Source organism: Rhea pennata, chromosome 14 (genome assembly GCF_028389875.1).
Source record: "Rhea pennata isolate bPtePen1 chromosome 14, bPtePen1.pri, whole genome shotgun sequence".
NCBI classification, from domain to species: domain Eukaryota; kingdom Metazoa; phylum Chordata; class Aves; order Rheiformes; family Rheidae; genus Rhea; species Rhea pennata.
Window position 1 is genome coordinate 5,712,963 of NC_084676.1, and position 19,540 is coordinate 5,732,502.

The 19,540-nt window shown below is 40.3% G+C and overlaps 1 protein-coding gene across 1 annotated transcript in view; it reads right to left on the minus strand.

Annotated features, from left to right (window-relative positions):
- The window catches only part of TENM2 (teneurin transmembrane protein 2), a 592,828-nt gene that overhangs the window by 16,536 nt on the left and 556,752 nt on the right, over positions 1–19,540 (minus strand). The window contains exons 17-24 of the mRNA XM_062587647.1: positions 18,124–18,385; positions 17,089–17,356; positions 15,812–15,955; positions 14,047–14,296; positions 11,023–11,043; positions 6,704–6,936; positions 4,976–5,130; positions 3,608–4,482 (exon numbers count right to left, since the gene is read on the minus strand). Of these exons, the coding sequence (XP_062443631.1) occupies positions 3,608–4,482; positions 4,976–5,130; positions 6,704–6,936; positions 11,023–11,043; positions 14,047–14,296; positions 15,812–15,955; positions 17,089–17,356; positions 18,124–18,385 (2,208 nt within the window). The remainder of the gene's footprint in view (positions 1–3,607; positions 4,483–4,975; positions 5,131–6,703; positions 6,937–11,022; positions 11,044–14,046; positions 14,297–15,811; positions 15,956–17,088; positions 17,357–18,123; positions 18,386–19,540) is intronic.

The following is a 19,540-nucleotide window of genomic DNA, read 5'->3' on the forward strand; positions in this document are numbered from 1 at the left end:
TTAAAATGAAAAAAACAGAATACATTCATGTACTATATAATTCAAAAGTGACAAATCATTGAGGTATTTTTTGAACTTATGTATTTTTGATAGCAAGTGCTTAGCTGAATACAAAAAAGTGAATTTATCTGAATAATAAGATAAAAAACGTTATATAGGAATTAGATAGATTATACATCTTTCTCCTTCAAGATATAAACACAGGTCTAACTGAATCAATAAGAAAAATTTTCCAATGGAAAAATATACTTTAGCTGATCAGTGTGGGACTTCCTGTACCTTCTTCTCCAGCAGCTACTGCCTATCGTAGTTGAACACACAATACTGGGCTAGATGAAACAGATCGGATAAGGCAATTTTTGTATCTTTAAATGAGCAGGATGCTGGATACACTGCAGTTACTGAGCTATTGCTACTGACTTCAGTTACACTAAGGTCTCACTGCAGGTTCTTCCTACTGTGTTGTTCAAGAGGTGGGTAAGAAAACGGGAGACGGGCAAGGTTCACCTATGACAGCACACCGGACACCTGACAGAGCAGTCACTGGAGCAGACTGGCAGCTCACAAACTAACAACTACTTTTTGAAATCGGGCAACAAACATCTACAGGTGAATTTGTTAAGCGGTAGATCTGAAGAAAGAGGTAGTAGCATCTAAACCTCAGCAAAGACATCCAGCATATGCTCTCATCTAGGATATAAGTGGGGAGAGTGCAAATAGATCCTTTCTTAATCCTAGTACCTTTAAAAACTCCCTGTGACCACTAATAACTTCCTAATTTACTGCTTACAGGCAACCTAATCTGACAGAGACGGTAAAGATTTCAAGGACAGTAGTTTGTACTACAGACTTGTGTTACATAACTCATCAGGGCTCCACATCGACACTGGGGGCATTGGCTGATCTGCACCTGGGAGAGGGCACCCCCAGCCCTGCGGTCCAAGATGCGAGCAGCTCGGGGTCAGCAGGGCCAGCGCTGCCCCTCACGGGCTGGCCTGGCCCACAAAGGCACCTGGGGGACGCCACGAGATGCGTTCAGACATTTGCTTGCAAGCTTCTCAGGTAGCCCCAAATATCTGAACAACAGGGCACTCCTGCAGCAGGCTCGTGATGAGACACTGCGTGGATGCTTTCCCATGCCCAGCGTTATGGCATTTCTATATTTTATGCCATCTTCATGGCTGGCAATGTGGCCTTTGAAGTTTGAAATACTACTGCCTGTCAGCCTGCACGTGGGATTAGTCTGGATGGTTTCATACTCAGTATGAACCATCACACCACCATGAACACCAGCTTTTGACCCAACATAGGGAAGGGCAAAGTGCACATCCACATACATTTACATATACCCTTATTCTCTGTCTCCTTTACCAGAACAAGTCAATTTGAGAAGAAAGCAGCAGCATTCTCTTAGGATGCTCCAAAGGCCAAGTGCAATTCTGCTGAGGACCACTTCAAAGATCTGTTCTTCATGCCTAAAACTAAGCTTAATTTTCCCCGTGTGAGCCTGCTGTTAGCTGTTGCATTATTTAAGAGACTTGCCTGTTCCCAGTGTGAATGACGTGTGCCTATATGCATACACTATACATACATAATATACACATAGAAAGAATATGTATGCACACACATATACATTATATAAAAATAGCTTGTATATATGTGTGTGTAGAAACACATGCATACATACATATTTAACTTACAAATTTAATTCTGTGAGCATTTTCAGGATACAGTTTACATAAGAGAGAAGTATATACCCAATAAGATAGCACTGCACTTCAGGAGTCTGTTTGATATAAATACACTGAAATAAAAATTTCAGAACTGTTTCTAAACTTTAGCTCATATGTTTTTTTTTTACTAGTTAAATAATTTTTTACTACTTGGAATAATTAGTTAAATAGTTAAAGTCCACTGACCTGAGGCAAGGATTGCACACTTTTCCTTACGTGACCTTTGAAAAACATCTGATCAATACGTCAACACTACGAACACAATAAATTATATTTTCAGATGCATCTCAGTAAGACATCAAAGCAGTTCCCTTCTATATTTACTTAGCAACTGTAGTACATTTTTTCTAATAAATCATGTCGACCTAATACCTCACGTGATTCTCAGCTACCAGTTACACCAGCTGTGTAATTGTTCAGATCCTTTTTAACGTTTCACTGGTTTTGAGGCAGGGTTTTAAATTATGTTACTATTTTAATTTCCCACAATTAGTTTATGAATCTTCAACTGTTGAGGAAAAAAAAAGCCTACCCGAAAGGGCACGCACACCTCCTCAGCAGCGTGAGCCTGCACCAGCATCGAGCGCGGTGAACTTCAACCTGAGCTCTTAATCAGCAGGCAATACCTCCGGCATCCCCGCGACCCAATACCTCCGGGCGTCCCCACGACCGGCTGATTTGTGTCATTAGCATGTGGTAGAGAAACGTCTGGGCAAAATAGTGAGGAGGAAAAAAAAAAAAAAAAAAAAAAAAAAATCCCAGCCCTGCCCACGGCCTGCGTGAGGGAAGGCCCCGTTCCCGGCGGCGGGCCGCCCCGGGGCCCTGCTCGTCCCCGCCTTCCCGCCCCGACCACGCTGCCTAAAAAACACGGCAGCGACCCGAGCGAGGTGGAAGCACCAGCAAACTCAAATCACACAGAATTGCCGCTACTCTGCGGCAGTCTAAAGTTAAATACAAGGCCCTATTGCTACTTTCTACGTAGTAGCCTGAGATGCTATTCAGCAATCGTTAACTATTTCAAACAAAATATGTGGGCAACAGACTTGCCTTACTTAAAAGCCAAAACCATATTTCAGATATATCATTTAGCTTCTGTTAAAGATTTGTTCTCGTCAATAAATGACAAGAAGATTATTAAGAACAGGATAACTATTAAAGAAAATTCATTTTTCTAGATATTTAATATACTTTGGAACTTCATCTCTGATAAGTTTCATTCAGGGAAGAATTTCTGCCTTTTAATCTATATTCCCCTGAACAGCAATGTGCTTTTGGGTTATCTACAAATGATGTACGTTACACTAGGGGGCTGACGGATCGCTGGGGATCTAATTTCCCTGCTTGTCTCAAGAACGAACAATCAGTAAAGTTAATCAACATTTTGTCAACCGTGAGTAATACGAGAGCTTGAACAGGAAGATTTATAATTTGAGTTCCAAAAGAAACGGCAATGTTAAGATTCCTAGACAGGGACAACTCAGCAGGAGGCACGGACTGGCGCGGCCGGATCCAGATCCGAACCCCCGCAGCGCCGCGGGCGGCTCGGAGCAGCCCCCGCCTGGCGACACCAACGCGGGCGTCCGGGCGCAGCTGCGGGGCGCAAGGCGGCGCGCCGGAGGCGGGCGATCTTCCGAACCGGCCTCCCGCCGCGGGCTCGAGTTTAGGCGGTTCAGTACCCACCTAAAGGACACGGCAAAACTGATGAAATCAAGAAATCACGTCATCATTTCCAATATCGTACGAGATAAAGACGTAAAGACCTTATTCAGCACCGGTGAAAAGCCTACGACAAATTTTGGCAGGATCAGATTAGGGCCTAGTCCCTACCTGTTGAAAAATACATGTACGCTTAATATATCCAAAAACATTCTTACTCATAAAATGTTGTCCATCCCGTTTCATCGCTCTTCGTTGCTAAGAGACCACTGTTTCCATTATACGTCATTAATCCAAGCTCCAGGGTCTGTGTCGAGACTAGCTTGAGTCCGCCGTTAGTGCCAACGGCCAGCGTGATAATCTGATTATCCGGCATGAGTAAATGGCGTGGCATCCCGCTAGCGTCCCGACGAACCTTCAGGGAGTTGCCGTTGTTGTCCATCACCTCCGTGACATCGTTATCGCTGCTGTAGGTGAAATTGTACAAGTACTCGCCGGTAACAAGGCTGAGAGTGTACTGGTGAATTCCGTCCGCGTTGAAGACATACAGCTCCTGTTCTCCTGGAGATGCAGCTTCATATTGGTTAAAAGAATTAAGAACGGGCCTGTTTTTACTGACAGCCCTAATGCGGATATTTCCAAGATCAGCTATGTAGATGGTACCATCTGGGGCCACAGCTAAGGAGGATGGTGAATTTAAGACGGCATCAGTGGCATACCCATCATCCCCAGAATAGCAATTACAGTTGACATCATTTTTGCAATCACAGTCTGAAGCTGCCCCTGCAAGAAGGCATATTTCTCCATTGGTAGTTACCTGGCGTAGCCGATTAATTTTTTTTTCATCTGTCTCACTGATGTAAAGAACTCCTGTGTGTGAGATGGCAATGGCACTGGCTGATTCAAGTGCAGAATGAATAGCCAGTTTGCTAAGAGAGTAGTCTATACCAGGAACCTGGCAGTGCATGGGGCGTCCAGCAATAATGCTAACTTGATGATTTTCTGTGATCCGTAAAATAACATTGTTCTCTAGGACATAAAGTGAGTTGTCCATGGGATTGACAGCGAGATCAGTAGGCCACTCCAGCCGTACCTATGAGTTGCACAAATTATTACTGTAAAACTTACAACCGAAAAATACACTTCCAGTGTTTAAAATTCCATGTGTAACAACAGCAAATTAGTGAGGGGGTTATCTGAGTAAATCATGAAGCTAAGTCATGAATTGCAACTACTTCAAACAATGATTTTCTTTTCCAGAAATATTAAAGCTATATGCAGTGGTAACTTTAGCTAATTGTGTTTCTGTGCAAAGAATGAATGTTACATCCTGGAATCTCTACAGTAATTACAGAAAAACAGGCAATTAAGACAGTAACTCCCATTATCTCAACCTTATTTCTCTATAGCTGTATAAATAACCTGTGTTAACCACAGTAAAAAGATGGTTCATTCATTTCAGTAATGAATCACATACACTATTATCTTGTGCTGCATAAAGTATTTCTTGAGTGGCCAGGCAGTCATCCAAAATAGATGCCCATCTCTTCTAAGGCAGAGAAGGAAAAAAGGCAGTGAGAGTCTACCTGGGTGACATCCATGCTGGAATCGCAGCTTAGAGGTCGAACGGCCGTTAGGTCATTGGAGCCCAGCAGCGTTGATATAATTCCATTCTGATCCACTTTTCGAATCATAGTGGCATCAACAAAATACATGAGTCCATACTTATCCACTGCAATTCCTACAAGTGTGCAAAACAGGCATCAGAGAATACCGTTGGCTTCTAGCTGCAGGATAGGCTTTATCATGCTAAGCAAGTTTATAAGTGATTTTTTTTTTTTTTGTATTTCCCCTGTTCTTTCCTCACTTCCTACTTGTAGCTCTGGCTTCCGAGCCCACGTCCTGGAGCCCTCCAAGTAGCTGTAGTTCTACCAAATAAATGGCACAAGGCAGATTTATCCTTTGGGCTTTAAAGAAAAAAAAAGAAAGAAAAAAACCTCAAATCTCCAAAACATACCAAGTAGGAAGCAGAATGCATCAGCTTATTTCTACATTTAAAATCTGTATGATATATTATGTAAACCCAAGAAAAAGAAGTATCTCCTAAATTTTAATCTCACACATTTTAAGGTACTGCTTCCTGCACTTGAAGAATCTAATGAGGATGAAGATTTTTTATACTTCTTTAAAAATTTCTTTAACAATTTCAAAATTTTAAGAGGAAGTTATATTATTTCAGGATGTTTTTAAATTCTTTGACCTGTTGCTATAAGGAATATGGGAAGAACATCTGGTGTTAATGATGGACAAGTGCTTCCAACCTAGAAAAAAAGTAAAGGTTGAATGGCTGATGGAGTGGGAGTCCTTAGAGTGGAAAGGCGCAGACTGGAAGAGTGATGCACTAGAGGAGCAGGAGGACGCTGAGGGCTGTCGTTAAGGAGGGAAGGCTCTTTCTCACTGGGTTTTGCTGCTTTAATTTGGTGCACTGCCTTGTCCTTTTCTTGGGCTGAAAATCAAATACTGATCAGAGAATTCTGCCCTAAAAAGTAGCAGCAGTCATTTTACTGACCACTGAGATACACGATTGGCCTACAGTTGTATCAACTCAACCGCCATGTAGAGGCTTAAGTTAGAACATACAAGCAATTCTGTCCTGCTTATACTCCTTTTTATGTACAAACTGAAACTATTACCTATATAGAGAGACAGACCCTTTCATTTTTATTCAGTTTTAGTATAATCTAATTATTTTTGACCACTGAAAGAAAAATTAAAGATGTTTGAAAGAAAAAACAAAGATGTCTGAAACACAGGGCAATACTCCTGATTACAACTAGGATGGAATAATGGGAAAAAACCTTAAAAATAAATACATTCCCAAAACTCTACAACCTTTTGAAAATTCTGTATTAAAAATCAGAAACTGAAAAGGGGCACATACCTCCTTTTTTTTTCCGTTTGAAGAAAAACGGGACACAAAGAAAGAATAAAAACTCAGAAAAATGCCACAGCAGACATTTTCTCTTCCCAAAAGACTGTACATCAAACAGTCATTTGTTTCCCAGTTTACTTGTTTGCTTTTTGGAGTGAGCAGTACCCTGCTAATTTGTGTTCTGTTCTCCTTTCACAGCATTCAGTGTTGGGGTAATAAAGTTTGCTTTAACTAAACAAAGCACGAACACTTGCCAATCCACTGTAATTAAAGCTCAGAATAAAAATTACCAAGCAACTACTGATTTAATTGCCAGATAATTATTTCCACATCCAGCCTAGCCTCATATACTCATTTTCTCCAGCTTCTTTTGCCTCTTTACCTCGCGGGCTCATTAGGGTGGCGTCCACTGCCTTCCCTCCATCTCCACATCGGGCTTCGTCAAAGGGCAGACACTGCTCTCCAGTCCCTGCTACCACTTCTGAGTTACCAGCTAGGTCTTTTGTGCCACTGAGGGATTTGACTTTGTATATCCGTCGGCTATTGGTGTCTGATACGTACAGGGAGCCTGAAACAGGGTCCACGGCCAGATAGTATTTATGAGCAGGATTGTTGCTTTAGAGAAAGAAAAGCACAAAACAGAAACAGCTGAGCAGTCTAAAAACTTCATAGGCTTTCCGAGCATAGATACGCACCAGACATACAGAGATCTGGACAGAAAGTCTGACAACCTTGTACAGAGGTGGGGTCCTGCTTGAGGACTTGATGTGATCAGGGGCTGGTCAGCGTTCTCAGAAGGACTGTCACGTCAAATCTCTTTCTTCCAACTAGATCAGATGTTGCATAGTCAAGCCCAATAAGCCAAAAAGACAGCACAGTCTTCCCTCTTCATCTCTTTTGCCCTTTAAATCTGCTTCCAACCAATTCCCTTTTGCTCATCTCTACCCATTGGCTTCTCCCCCCCCCCCTTTTTAAATATCTCTTGAAAGCAGAAATCATAGGAATGAGAGGAAAGAATCAGCTTCTGAGTTACTGATACTATACCACAAAATTTGTGAGCTCTTGTATAAGTGGGAGGCAGAAGCATAACAAATTTATTCCTAAAGCAAATTTGTTTTCATTCACTCTCATCAAGAATCTCATTTATGATAGATGAAGTTGGTTATATAACTGAAACCACAGAGACCCCAAATGTCTGACTTTAAGTCCAAATCTTCTGTTACTGACAAACTAGTCCTCAGTTTGTGATTAGAATGGGTGCTCAGATGGAAAACTACTTCTCTTATGCGACTGTATGTTTTTTGACAGCTTGTCACTTTTTGAAACTACTTTAGCAAATCATCTGCAAATTGAGAAATGTCAATCTCAGTGATATATATACATACATTCACGCACAGAGAACTGCAGTGCACAAATATTTTTGAAATCTTGCCTGGTTATTTAACTCAATTTAGTTGGATTTTAAGCATGGCCTGAATTTTCCAGCCTTTTGAGTCTATGGGGTGAACATAAATAAGGTCAATGGTGGCTTTAAAACATAGACAAATGAAGACAGAAGGAAAAAAAATGAAGGTTACTTACCAGTAACCAGAGAGATTTGCCTCCAAATATCCACACTCCTAGTTTAATGTGGCAAAGATACCCATCTCCAAGAGTGAGGATACACTGAGGTACGTTATGATGGACATAATAAGCCATGCCTTGGTCAGACTCATTGCTGAAACTATAGTAAGGGCACTTTTGGCAGATAGGTTAGCAGCAGCACAGAGACAACTGTTTATGTGGTCATGACCAGATCTGGTGGAATGAGGAGGCTCCAAAATATCACTGCCTACAGTTATCTTCCCCTACACCACTCCTTGGCATGGCACAATTTTAGGTTGATAACCTTTCTGTCTAAAACTGCCCAAAGCAGAAAGGAGATTGGTTTGATCAAAATAGGCAGAGGTAATACCATCTGCTGAAGCCTCTAGGAGTGTAGAAATTAGAGATGGAAAAATACAAAAAAAAAAAAAAAAAAAAAATACTTGGCAGTATTATTTCATGCATGGATCTCAAAGCACTTTATAAAGATGGGTATTATACCCATTTTACAGAGGAGGAAACTGAGGCACAGAGAGGTTAAGTGGTGTAGACAAGGCTATACAGTGAGATTACTGACACGCTTGAGAGCAGAGCACACTTTTTTTTAATTTTATTTCCCAAGTTCCCTTCCTTATCTTCAACAACAGCCCGCATCTTTTCACTAGATCCTCCTCTCACATTCCTTCTCACCCTCCAAAACAAAGCTTAATCTTCTAGCTTTGCCACATACAAAGAATATTTCTTTTCACTTACAGTATTTCTTCACTCTCTCAAGCATCTGAGCCATACAAACGCCTGCACATTTGTTGCTGTTCTGAAGTGCTGCTCTCTCTTCTTGCAACATGCTTTTCCATAACACTAAAGAACTTTGCTGTGACACTTGCGTTGTGCCGTATTTCACTCTGCAAATACGGCCTCACCTAGCTCCAGGCTTTGCAGTAGCAGCAGAAGAGCCAGTGACTATGTGCTGCTGCTGCATGCTTGATGCTGCTGGGCCTCCACCGTGTCCAGCAAAGTGCTTTTTGCCTGGTTCTTCAAAAACTGTGGCACCTCCATGCTGGCAGAAACGGCAGACCTGAGGCAGGTATCAGCCGGGGCTGGGTGCAGACACAGCTACACGTTACCCGAGGCAGGGAACGTGCTTGCTCACAGCGGTGCGAGCTGCTTAGGGCACAGGGCTGGGGGAGCTGCCCTACCGCTGCCAGCACAGCTTGACATGGGCCGCAGCCACTCTGCGAGACCGCAAAGGCATGTCTTTTCCAAAGCCATGATTCTGCCAGCCTGAGTCTGTCTTCCTAAGTGAGCAGGTCCCTACTTCCCTTTTGCTATCCTGCATACTGCAGCTAGGACTATAGCTAAGACTAGGTACGTCTCGCTGTTACCGGCATGGGATAAGGTGTATTTCAGGGTAAGGAACACTGGTGGGATGTGGGCTTATTTCTGCTGTTTCTCTCATGCAGCCACTCCTGCGCCTGTGGAGTTCACCAGCCCTTCTGCAGCCAGTCACCAGCTCTCGTGGCGCACGGGGCAGCGCCTCCCGGAGCTGCTGGGTGTGCCAGCTCCTCCCTGCTGAGCAGCTAGCGGGACACTGGCCAGGTGAAAGATTGGAGGGACTTTGTCGAAGAGATGGAAAACTTTAGCAGAAGACTGATATAAGACAATAGGCGTTCACTGTGTCTCCACAGAAACTAAGAGATTACTACCTCAAACAGGGATGTATTTTATAAATGAGTAATAAGTATTTCCCAGACTGGCATCTGAGCAAATAAAGAACTTCTATCTCTTTCCACCATGCCATTATAATCTTTTATCCAACTACAGGAAGCCAAGAAATGTACTGTGTTTTAGAAGATTTTCCCTAACATTTAATATTGCTCAGAGACCTCTGCCAATAAAGTCTCTCTTCTTCTAGCCCTCTCCGGCAAATGCAGCACTTACTACAATGAGCAGTCTCACTTTGGTCTGCCAGGAAGCCTGGTGCCTGAGCACAAGTACAGGTGGGATTAGCTCAAGATTCCTACTCTTTTCTTACTTGCATCAAATTCACAACACTGAGAACAGCTTTTCTTCAAATTTAACCAATTAATGAACATGGGGTATGCGGCTATCCTGATCTCAAAAATGACAGTCGTTGAGCAGCTCAGTGCAAATCTCTAAGCTCCTAAAAATTAGCTAAGCATTATAGCTGCAAATGAGGATCAGCCAGCAGCACAAAGAATCACTTGCAGATTGCAAATGAATTCATCCAGGTAAGGACAGTTACTGGAGACACTTCTTTTGATTGGTAAACCAATATATGGGAAAGGTGAAATTACACTGTTTAGTCCAGACCATCTTTTGCTTCCAAGCTATACTGCAAAAATGGAGGGATAACAAGTATGATTTGAAAGATGTCATGCACAAAACACTGCAGAAGAGTTTGTAATAGCTCTTCTTATTATTGCCACTGATGCTCCCCCGGGTGAGGACCGTGGCATGGAGGAAGGTGTCAGTGTTTTCTATGCTCATCCCATCTAGAAGGCCTAGTGCTCAAGTGAGCCAGACGGAAAAAATTTCTCCTAACATCTAAAAAGGTTATGCCTCCCTTAGGAAGCTTAAAATGCCTCTATCCAGTGGTTGCGTGCAACCAGCCCGGCAAGCTGGCTGACTGTTAAAATGTATTTTATGAAAGAAAATAGAAACTAAAATACAAAAAAGGATAGAGGGTTCAGAAAATCATTAATGACTGGAAAGTGAATTTTTGACCTATTTCCAGTCATTAGTACTTTTCTGAACCCTTTCTAGCATTTGTAAAACTGCCGTTGCAGTTTACCTCAACCATTTAGACCAATTATACACAGCAGGGAGAAGTGTTTATGTAAAAGTTAGCTTGGGGTTCATTATACTTGGATTCTACTAGAAATTTCTTATTATTGTCAGAACTTATTTGGCTGCTTTTTGACTGCATTTCATAATTGCTAACGCTTATCATATTCATAACATACAATTAGCACATAAAATGTTACTATATATGGTATATGAAGAACATAACATTACACAAGAAGCACAACACAAAAAGCAAACACAATGAAGCAAACAAACCATATCAAATTATATGGGAAAGAGCTCATGTCTTACCTATGTTTAAACTCTTTATTTCTTTATAGAAGGGGAACAGAAGGAAAAAGAAAAAACAGTTAGCTGAAGAATAGATGGTAAAGCAAACATAGTATTTGTTTTATTTTACAAAAGGACACAGGAGAAGAAATCTCTTTTCAGCACTAGCCTTAGGTTGGTTTAGGGATGAAGAACAAGTGGGAGTGTTACATTTGCAAGCTAGTTTCCTAATGTGACACCCCTGCCCTCCCCCATACATTTTGCAGGACCACAGAAACAGCTTTCACATGGAAAAATGCGTAGCATGTGGGCTAAGAGGGAGAGAAGTTGGCAGTTTTCTGAATATAGTGGTGGGAATGGGGAAGTACTGGGCATAGGATGCTGCTCGCCAATTAGAGGCGACCCTTTTAATCAAAATAGTTTCCAATAGGCTATTTCTGAACAAATTACTATGCAGTTTATTATTCTCTCCCCCAGGCTACAAAATAATTGCTTAAAGCAAGTTTGGATGCTAGTTGGTAGCATTTTATCTAGAATCTACTTAAGCTAATCAAAGCAATTCTTAGGTTATAAAATAACTTTTACCTGAGAAGTAAGATACTGTAGAACGGGAGATATATTGCATTAATTGATGCCTAGTTTTCTGTTTAGAAACAAAGCCAAAAGAAAAGTCCTCTGCTTCCCTAGATGCAAATTTATACATTCTTCATATTACCTTTTTGTTATTTTTATGACACTTCCAGTTAAGAGTACATACCAAATGAAACAGTGAGGCGCGTGACTCCTGAGCGGCAGTGCCCAGTGCCCAAGCCCAAGCTTGCAACACCCAGGCTGTGGGTGACCCGCAGCACTCCTGACTCTCAATTCCTACTCGCCTCTCAGGTCAGCTGCCTTCATAAGGCAAAGGAAGCACGCACACCGCGATAGGATCCTGACTTATGAAGCTACTCAAGATTTATATTGCTTTATGTAAAACCAAGATGATATCCACTGTGAAATCCAAATAAAGTGACTTATTTGGTTTGTTTCACTTGCAGAAATACAACTTGCAATTTTATTCAAGCTTTTTGATACCAGTTGGATGCTCTGCTCTCATTCATACCTCAATGGCCCAAATCTCACACTCTTAACTGTGTAAGTCATTAAGATTTTAAGGTGACTACTGAATCATAATTATTTCTATGAATGATAATTGCTAGAATAGACCTTGATTCCCTTTAGAGAACAGATGGTAAGGATCACTGCAAATCCTAAAAATCTAGGTGGCAAGTCACTTGCAGACGACCAACAGTACTCGAGATACAAAAGCTTTCTTGTTTGTTGCTAAGAGTTGTAACAGAAACTAAAGAAACTATGCTACGGAAAACTCTTTCATAAAAGAAAACAGGAGCAGGACAAAAGCAGAAATTAAAGACAGGCATCTTAAACTCTAACAATGTACTTTCCCATTTTCCCCACACATTCTGAAAAAGCCCAAGCTTTCCTCTCGCACAGTCAGAAAAGTGCTCAGATTACTACTGTTGTAAACTTGTAGACGTTTTCAAGTATCAGTTGTGCTAGGACACTTTATCAGTGACCTGATTTTCAAAAGCAAGATGGCTGTAAATGCCTTGTATTAAGTATTCTAGTTTGAAAATGTTTTCTTCATTGTGAAATTGTATTCCTGTTTACTTGAAAGCTAGACAGAACTGAGCAAATTGAAAAAACCCCAACATATTCTATAAATTGCAGATTTACAGAGTATACTGATGCATTACAGCAGGTCACACAGCCACACTGGCTACCTTCTCTGGCTTACACTAAGGTGTTAGCAGAAAGCACTGGCTAATCTACAACCTATGAATTAAAAAAAAAAAAAACCCTTTGGAAAATGAGCAACCGGTAAAATCTATGTTTTGGATGATATGTTCAAGGCAGCCTGGTGGTACACGAGGTGGGTGTCGGAGAGTAATTTCAGAACACAACTGGCCTGAACCTGATCTCTCTTCTCTGATATAAACCAGAACTCACAACAGTGACATCAACAGAATGACACGAAAGGGAGAGAGGTGTAAAACACAGCAAGGCCTCCTGCTCTGCTATAGCCCAACCGTTTTGCACTTTCCTCTACAGATTAGAAGCTAAAAGTAGAAGTGGAGGAATTCCTTATTGGTCATATTATTAAAAAAAAAAAAAAAAAAAAAAGGACTAACGACCTAAATTCATTCAATGCATTTGGCAGTCGCATCCAATTCACAAGAACACTAATCCCGTTGCCTGAGTGGGCTGCAGAGGTATCAGAAGACAGTGATGCAGAGTACAGTTTTTCCTCATTTTTCTGCAAATACTCAACAGTGCTGGAACAATAAGGACTAATTACATGAGTGACTGTTTGAGGCAGTAGCTCCTGCCTCTCCCAGAGGACTGAGAAAAGGAGATGGAACAGAAATGGGTGGAATGGTGTACTCTACACTCATGCTTTCTCTATTAAGTGAATAAATCTTAACGACTGTGGGGGCAGGGGCAAACAGAGATATAGTCTTCAAAAGTATTCTGATGATGTAAAGTGGCTTTGTATGTCAACCTTAACTGCACTTGCCAACCTACAGAAATAGACTTCCAAGCATGGGAAAGAAGTGTGAAAGTGGCTCCCAAACCACAAATACAAAAACCTTCCTTCTAATCTCATAAAGTTGTTAAGCCTTTGTTCACCACTGTCGCTAACACCTAATGGCAGTCAAACCCATCGTTTTAAAACAAAACTAAATGATGTAGAGTGCTGAAGGGAGACTGTATCAAATGATCACCAACAGGAGAGAATGAGCTAGTTTGTGTTTTTTCTTTTTTTGTCCTTGTACTTTGTACAAGTTGGGACTCTTCAGTCCTCCTCTACATTCACTGCTCTGATTAACCACCTACTTTGAGCTATGCATATCTGTGCCCCATTTCTCCACTGGAATTTAAATAGGTTGAAAGTGACAATGTTTTACAAAATTATAAAAAGTAATGGTAAATGCTGATTTAAGCACAGGCTACAAAAATGAAGTGCTAAGATTAACACCTTACCTCAGCTCCAAAATACTAGTAACATTCCTGGATGGGAAGATACGTCGAATATAGTTAAAATCTCCAACAAAGAGACTTCCATCAATTCCCACTGCCAGTGCTACAGGGGCCAAAAGCTTATTTCCTTCCGCGAGACCATTGCAGCTAGGACACGATATGCTTCTTCGGCGCCCATTCCCCATAATACTGGTTATCACAGCTGGTTGCTGAGTTAGAAACTGATTCTCTCCGTTGCCTTTGTGCAATATGCCTAATAATGAACCGGAGAGGAAGCGGTTATTACAGTCACACATTACAGGGGACTTCAAATAGTTTTGTCTTGAATGGCTGTTGTGATGGTGTTAGAGGACTATACAGTGCTTGGTTCTTCAACATTGCAGCAGTAAGTTAGAGTGCAAAAGAGCAAAACAGGCTTGTAGTAGTGAGAATAAAGGTGTAAGGAAGATCCTCTGTTATATATATATAAAAAAAGATATCCCACACAACCCCAAATCCAAACCTAAAAACACAGTCAAAATAAATATGGTCATACCTCTCTCTAGCATGTGACAGTGGATCAGACCATCATATTAATTAACTGGGAGGCAGGGAGGCCAACAACAGAGAGGACCTGCTCCTTACCAGCATACTCCGATCCTCTAACTCCAACTTCCTAAGGTGCGTTTAGTTTGGAATTTCATGCCAACCTTACTCTTGCCTTTCTGCCTCTCAGTCCTTTACAGTTTTTTTCAGGACAGAAATGCAGATGATGGAAAAGAAGATAGTACAGGAAATGAAAATGTAGGAGAAAGACTAAACTCTTAGCCTGCTAAGGATACCAATGGAAAGCAAGAGGGGAGCTAGTGGGGGATCTTAGGCTTTCAAAATATCCTTATTATAGGATTTCTTTTTTATATATATACATCTGTTTTAAGAGCAGATTGTTGCTCCAGGGAGGTGTGTGTGGGGGATTCTCTGACTGAATGACCCTTTTTCAAAGTCACTAAAGACTGCAGAGATATTGCAGGAAGCTTTTAGCTTCATCAGCTGCATAACCTTAAAGTAAAGTGATTGACTCCCTGGTGACAAGTACAGCTGCCATCACTGATGACAACAGAGAATATCATGCAAATATCAGGCACTACACAAAATGGCTATCTCAATATGCACAGCATTTATAAAGTATGTTTGAATAGCCTGATCCTCCTAATTCCGGACATTACCTTAGCTTCCTCCTGCAACAATATGTTCTGAAATTTGTTAACGCAAAAAACAGTAGAGAGACTGCAGAAAACAGTTAACAGGGATCAAGTGAAATACATGCTAAGTATTCAGCTGCCTTAGACTTACTGGTAAAAATTAAAGATCAAGAATACTCAGCTTAGGCTACTTAAAGACAGAGAGAAGTGAGGAAAAAACAAATAGGTGACAACAGGAAGGGACAGACAAGAATATCTATCTTACCCCAGGCTCATACTCCTTTTAAGCCCTGTCTCAGGATTAGAGGGGAAAAGGGCAAACTAAAGGAAGCAGACACAGGTATGGTTAAGGTAAGAAAAACAGGGAAGTGAGAATGGCACAAAAGAACATGGGATAACAATTCTGACCTGAAGAAAGTGATGCTTTGCAATCTTTTTAGACAAATAAAACATGTCCCCTACTTTACAAAGCTGAAGAAATAAAGAGTATAGAAATTGCACTTTTCAAAATATAATGCAAATAAAAAGTTTTCACAGATTTCAAAACTAGATATAGCACAGAAAACACATGGAATTAACTTACTCACCATTCTTGACATTAAGAACATGGTGTTTATCCAAAGACCATCCTCCTAGATTTGAAGGATCTAGTTCAAATCCTTGTAGTAGTGCTGTCCTCTTCTCCCATAAAATGAGACTCGGGCAAGTCTCATATTCAAAACCCACAGAAACTGAAAAAATAAGATGGACTCTAATACACTTGATGAACAAACACTGATTAAATGCCTAGAGCACGTTCAAATGGTTCAACATGTCAGTTCCCCAGCCCTCTCATGAAGATGTACAGATAATGTTCTTCTCTTTTATTCCACAATACTAATTTCAGATCTTTGAGTAGATTAAAATTTGAAATTTCATTCATATGCAGGGATTTGATCACTTTCTCTCTGAATAGCTAGCTTTGGGAAGTGACTGGTTTGGTGAGAGGAAAGTGAGAAATAGAATTTAAAATAATAAAATTCTTCTACCAGAACAAGATCAAACTCTTAATTTGCTGGGTGTTCACAGCATTTATTTATGATATTAATGCATTCATTTTACATACCACATATCAAAGAGCAGTGAAAGTTTTGTGTGTTTTTGAGCACACAAATGTTGTGAAAATTACTCAAAAAAGTAGTATCCTATGCAGCATTATAAGAAAGAGAAGATACGAAAATATAGAAAAGAAGTATGATTTTTAGAACGATTTTTTTCCCAGGCTGGCACAGCTCCAATGCACATTTTTAGCACTGTTGTTTCAAATCTTTTCTGATTTTCAAAAGAAAATGAAAATGTAAAAATACTGTGATGGCCACCCTTTCTCTTATCCACTAGAACCAAGATCTATAAAAAAGTATACTAAAAATAGCTATAAAACCCCTAGACTGAACAGCACTGGAAAATACTATTTTCATTTTGAATTCCAAATCCTACAGGAAGCAATAATAACAGCACATTAGATTGCAAATGCACTGAAGATTGCCAGCCAAGCCAAATATGAGATTCATTTGCTAACTGAAAAGAAAATATAGACATAGTGATGGACTAGGTTTCATCCTAAACTCCTGTGGCCAGTTTTCCCACCGGCTGGCCTCAATCTCTTAAAGGAACTATCCATCAGGAGACACACACGTTGATGGTGTTTAGAGCCTTTGAATGTGCTTTTTAATGTTTAAAAGAAACATAACAGAAAGATAAACTCTGTAAGGAAGACAAGAATTGTTTAATCTATATTTCTATACACAGAAAATATTTGCAGTTTTCTTACTAAAAGTTACAGGTGTTCTTTGGAAAGTTTTGGAGCTTCTATATGCTGACTTACCTACAGCATCTGACAATCCATAAACCTTCTGGCCATACGCGTCTGTTTTGTCCCAAACAAATGTATATGCCAAGTTTGGAGATGCCTGAAATGACTTTTGAAACAGATGTCCTTCCACTGCTACCATCAAATGCACTTTAATTAGGTTCAGTGGCACAAGTGACTGGGTCATGGTGATCTTAAGTAAGGATTTGTATCCAGCAGTACGTGAACTCAGGTAGCTGAGCTTTAAACTAGAGCCAGGGATCTCAATTTCTTCATGAAGAACCTGGATAAAGACAGGAGGAAAAAAAAAAAAAACAACAAAAAAAAAAACCAAAAAAAAACAGTTTACATTCAAGCTTTGTACTTTTTCAGAATAGTATCTCTTCGTACTTTCTTAGGAACTAATGACTTTTTACTACTGGGAATGAGTATTCTCAGATCAGGATAGTGATACCGTTTGGTTCATTTTCTGGACAAATAATTATCTGGTCGTCGTTATGCTTATTTTTAAGAGCCCACTGCTGGCAAAAGTGCAAATAACAGTAAGTCTTATTGCAAGTTATGTGCAAGGGGATCACAAGAAGACGCAGTTGCATGAATCTGCAACTTTGACTAACACTTAGTATAAAGTAAACTAATAAAAACTACCGAATAAAGTAGTGAAAACAATAGTACCAGTATTTACCATAAATAACGTCTCATTTATCTTAACTAACATACAAGAAATCAGCTTGTGGTTAGCAGCACATGCCGAGGCTTTGCAAAATGCTCTTGAAACACCTTAACTTTCAACTGAAATACACAAATATACTTGATACATTGTATGATAATGAGAAGGTGTAGGGTAGTCAAAAAGAAATGTGTCTGGGTGACAGAAACCTAAGATATCTCCTGCAGACTTCATTAGAAAGTCTAGTAGCTGTCAGAACAAATGCATCTCTACCAAAGCAGTTGTTATAGCAATTCTAGGGGACTCTCTGGTAAGGGCTTGGGTCAGCAGTAGCATCCGACCACTGGTGTCTCCATTCTTTTCAGTCATGCTGTTCTCACCTGGGTTTCTGGTACAATAGGATTGCGGCCAGGGGCGTCACTGAAGAACGTGGAGAGTGGTGACGAAATGATGAGTGGATCAGGACGGACAAAGCCACTTAGATCACAGCTGGGAATGGAGTTCTCCTCCGTCTTCATCATAAGTGTATCCATCGCGTAAAAGCTGTTCCATGGCAACCATACCGTCCTTTCCTGACTCATAAACGGGGCCCGTTCAAAGTGCAAAGTTAGGGATGCGCCACCATTTGCGACCAAGTCAAACCTAGAAAAATGTGGGCTTAACATAAGAGGTGACCAGACTGAGCAGTTCCAGTGGCAGCATTCGTGGTTAATGGAATGTAATGACAGTATGTGGATTTTAAATGTCATGCTGCAAATTATCTGCAATGGCATTTGAACCTCTGACAGCTAAACAGCTGACTGAAATCTAGCCAAGAGAAGCAGTGATTTGAAGTCACCTGAACAAACCTTGTACCTTGTATTAAAAACCTGTTTTAAATTAAAATAATAATTAAAAAACCCCAAACACCTGATTTATTATTACAAGTCACCTTTATACACAGAATCAGCCGAGAAACCAAGTTCACACCGAACTGAGCACTGAATTATCCCTTTCCTCATAGCTGCTGTCCTTCAAGAACAGAATGTTACACATGGCAGTAGGAGAACAAGAGTGAAAAGTTCTGCTGTTTCTGTTCTATGGATACGATAATTCCTGTCTCCAGGGCAACTGACCTCTCATTTTTTAGATAAATTACGTACTTACTCCCCGAACCCCATATTAACATGGCAATAACGTAGAGGTGTGTGTCTATTTTGAAATCTGGCCTAAATGGGTAAAATAATTGTCGGTCTTTCTGACAACAGAATTAGGTATTGGTAAATGTAAATATTCATGTAAATAGTGGCAGTGCAATGAATTATCCAAAGATGTTGACATTCTATTCAGCACCTGAATGGACTTAATTTCATCAGCTACTGTACTATTAAAGCACTGAAATCAACAATATTATACTTCAAGGATAACGGAGTGGTACTCTGGAACATGTGGAAATGAAATATAGTTCCTTATAGTTCAATTGATTCATATTAAATATTTCAATTCAGTATTTTGCCTGAAAAATCAAGATAAAATAGCAAATGTTTACAATGTTTGTGTCACATATATACTGTTTTAGTTGCCATAGCCAGTAAACTAGATAAACCACGACACATTGATTTTTGTTTATCTGAATTTGTGTGCATTTCAAATCAGATGATACAAGGAGGAAAAAAGCACTTCTTTGCACAGCAGGAAATTGTCTAAAAGTATTCAATTAGAATCTTTTGATTATATTCTACCCCGAAGAAACTCAAAAGATAGTGGATCTTCAAAAGGAAAGAGAGAGAGAGAAGGGAACTTTTAACAAAATACACT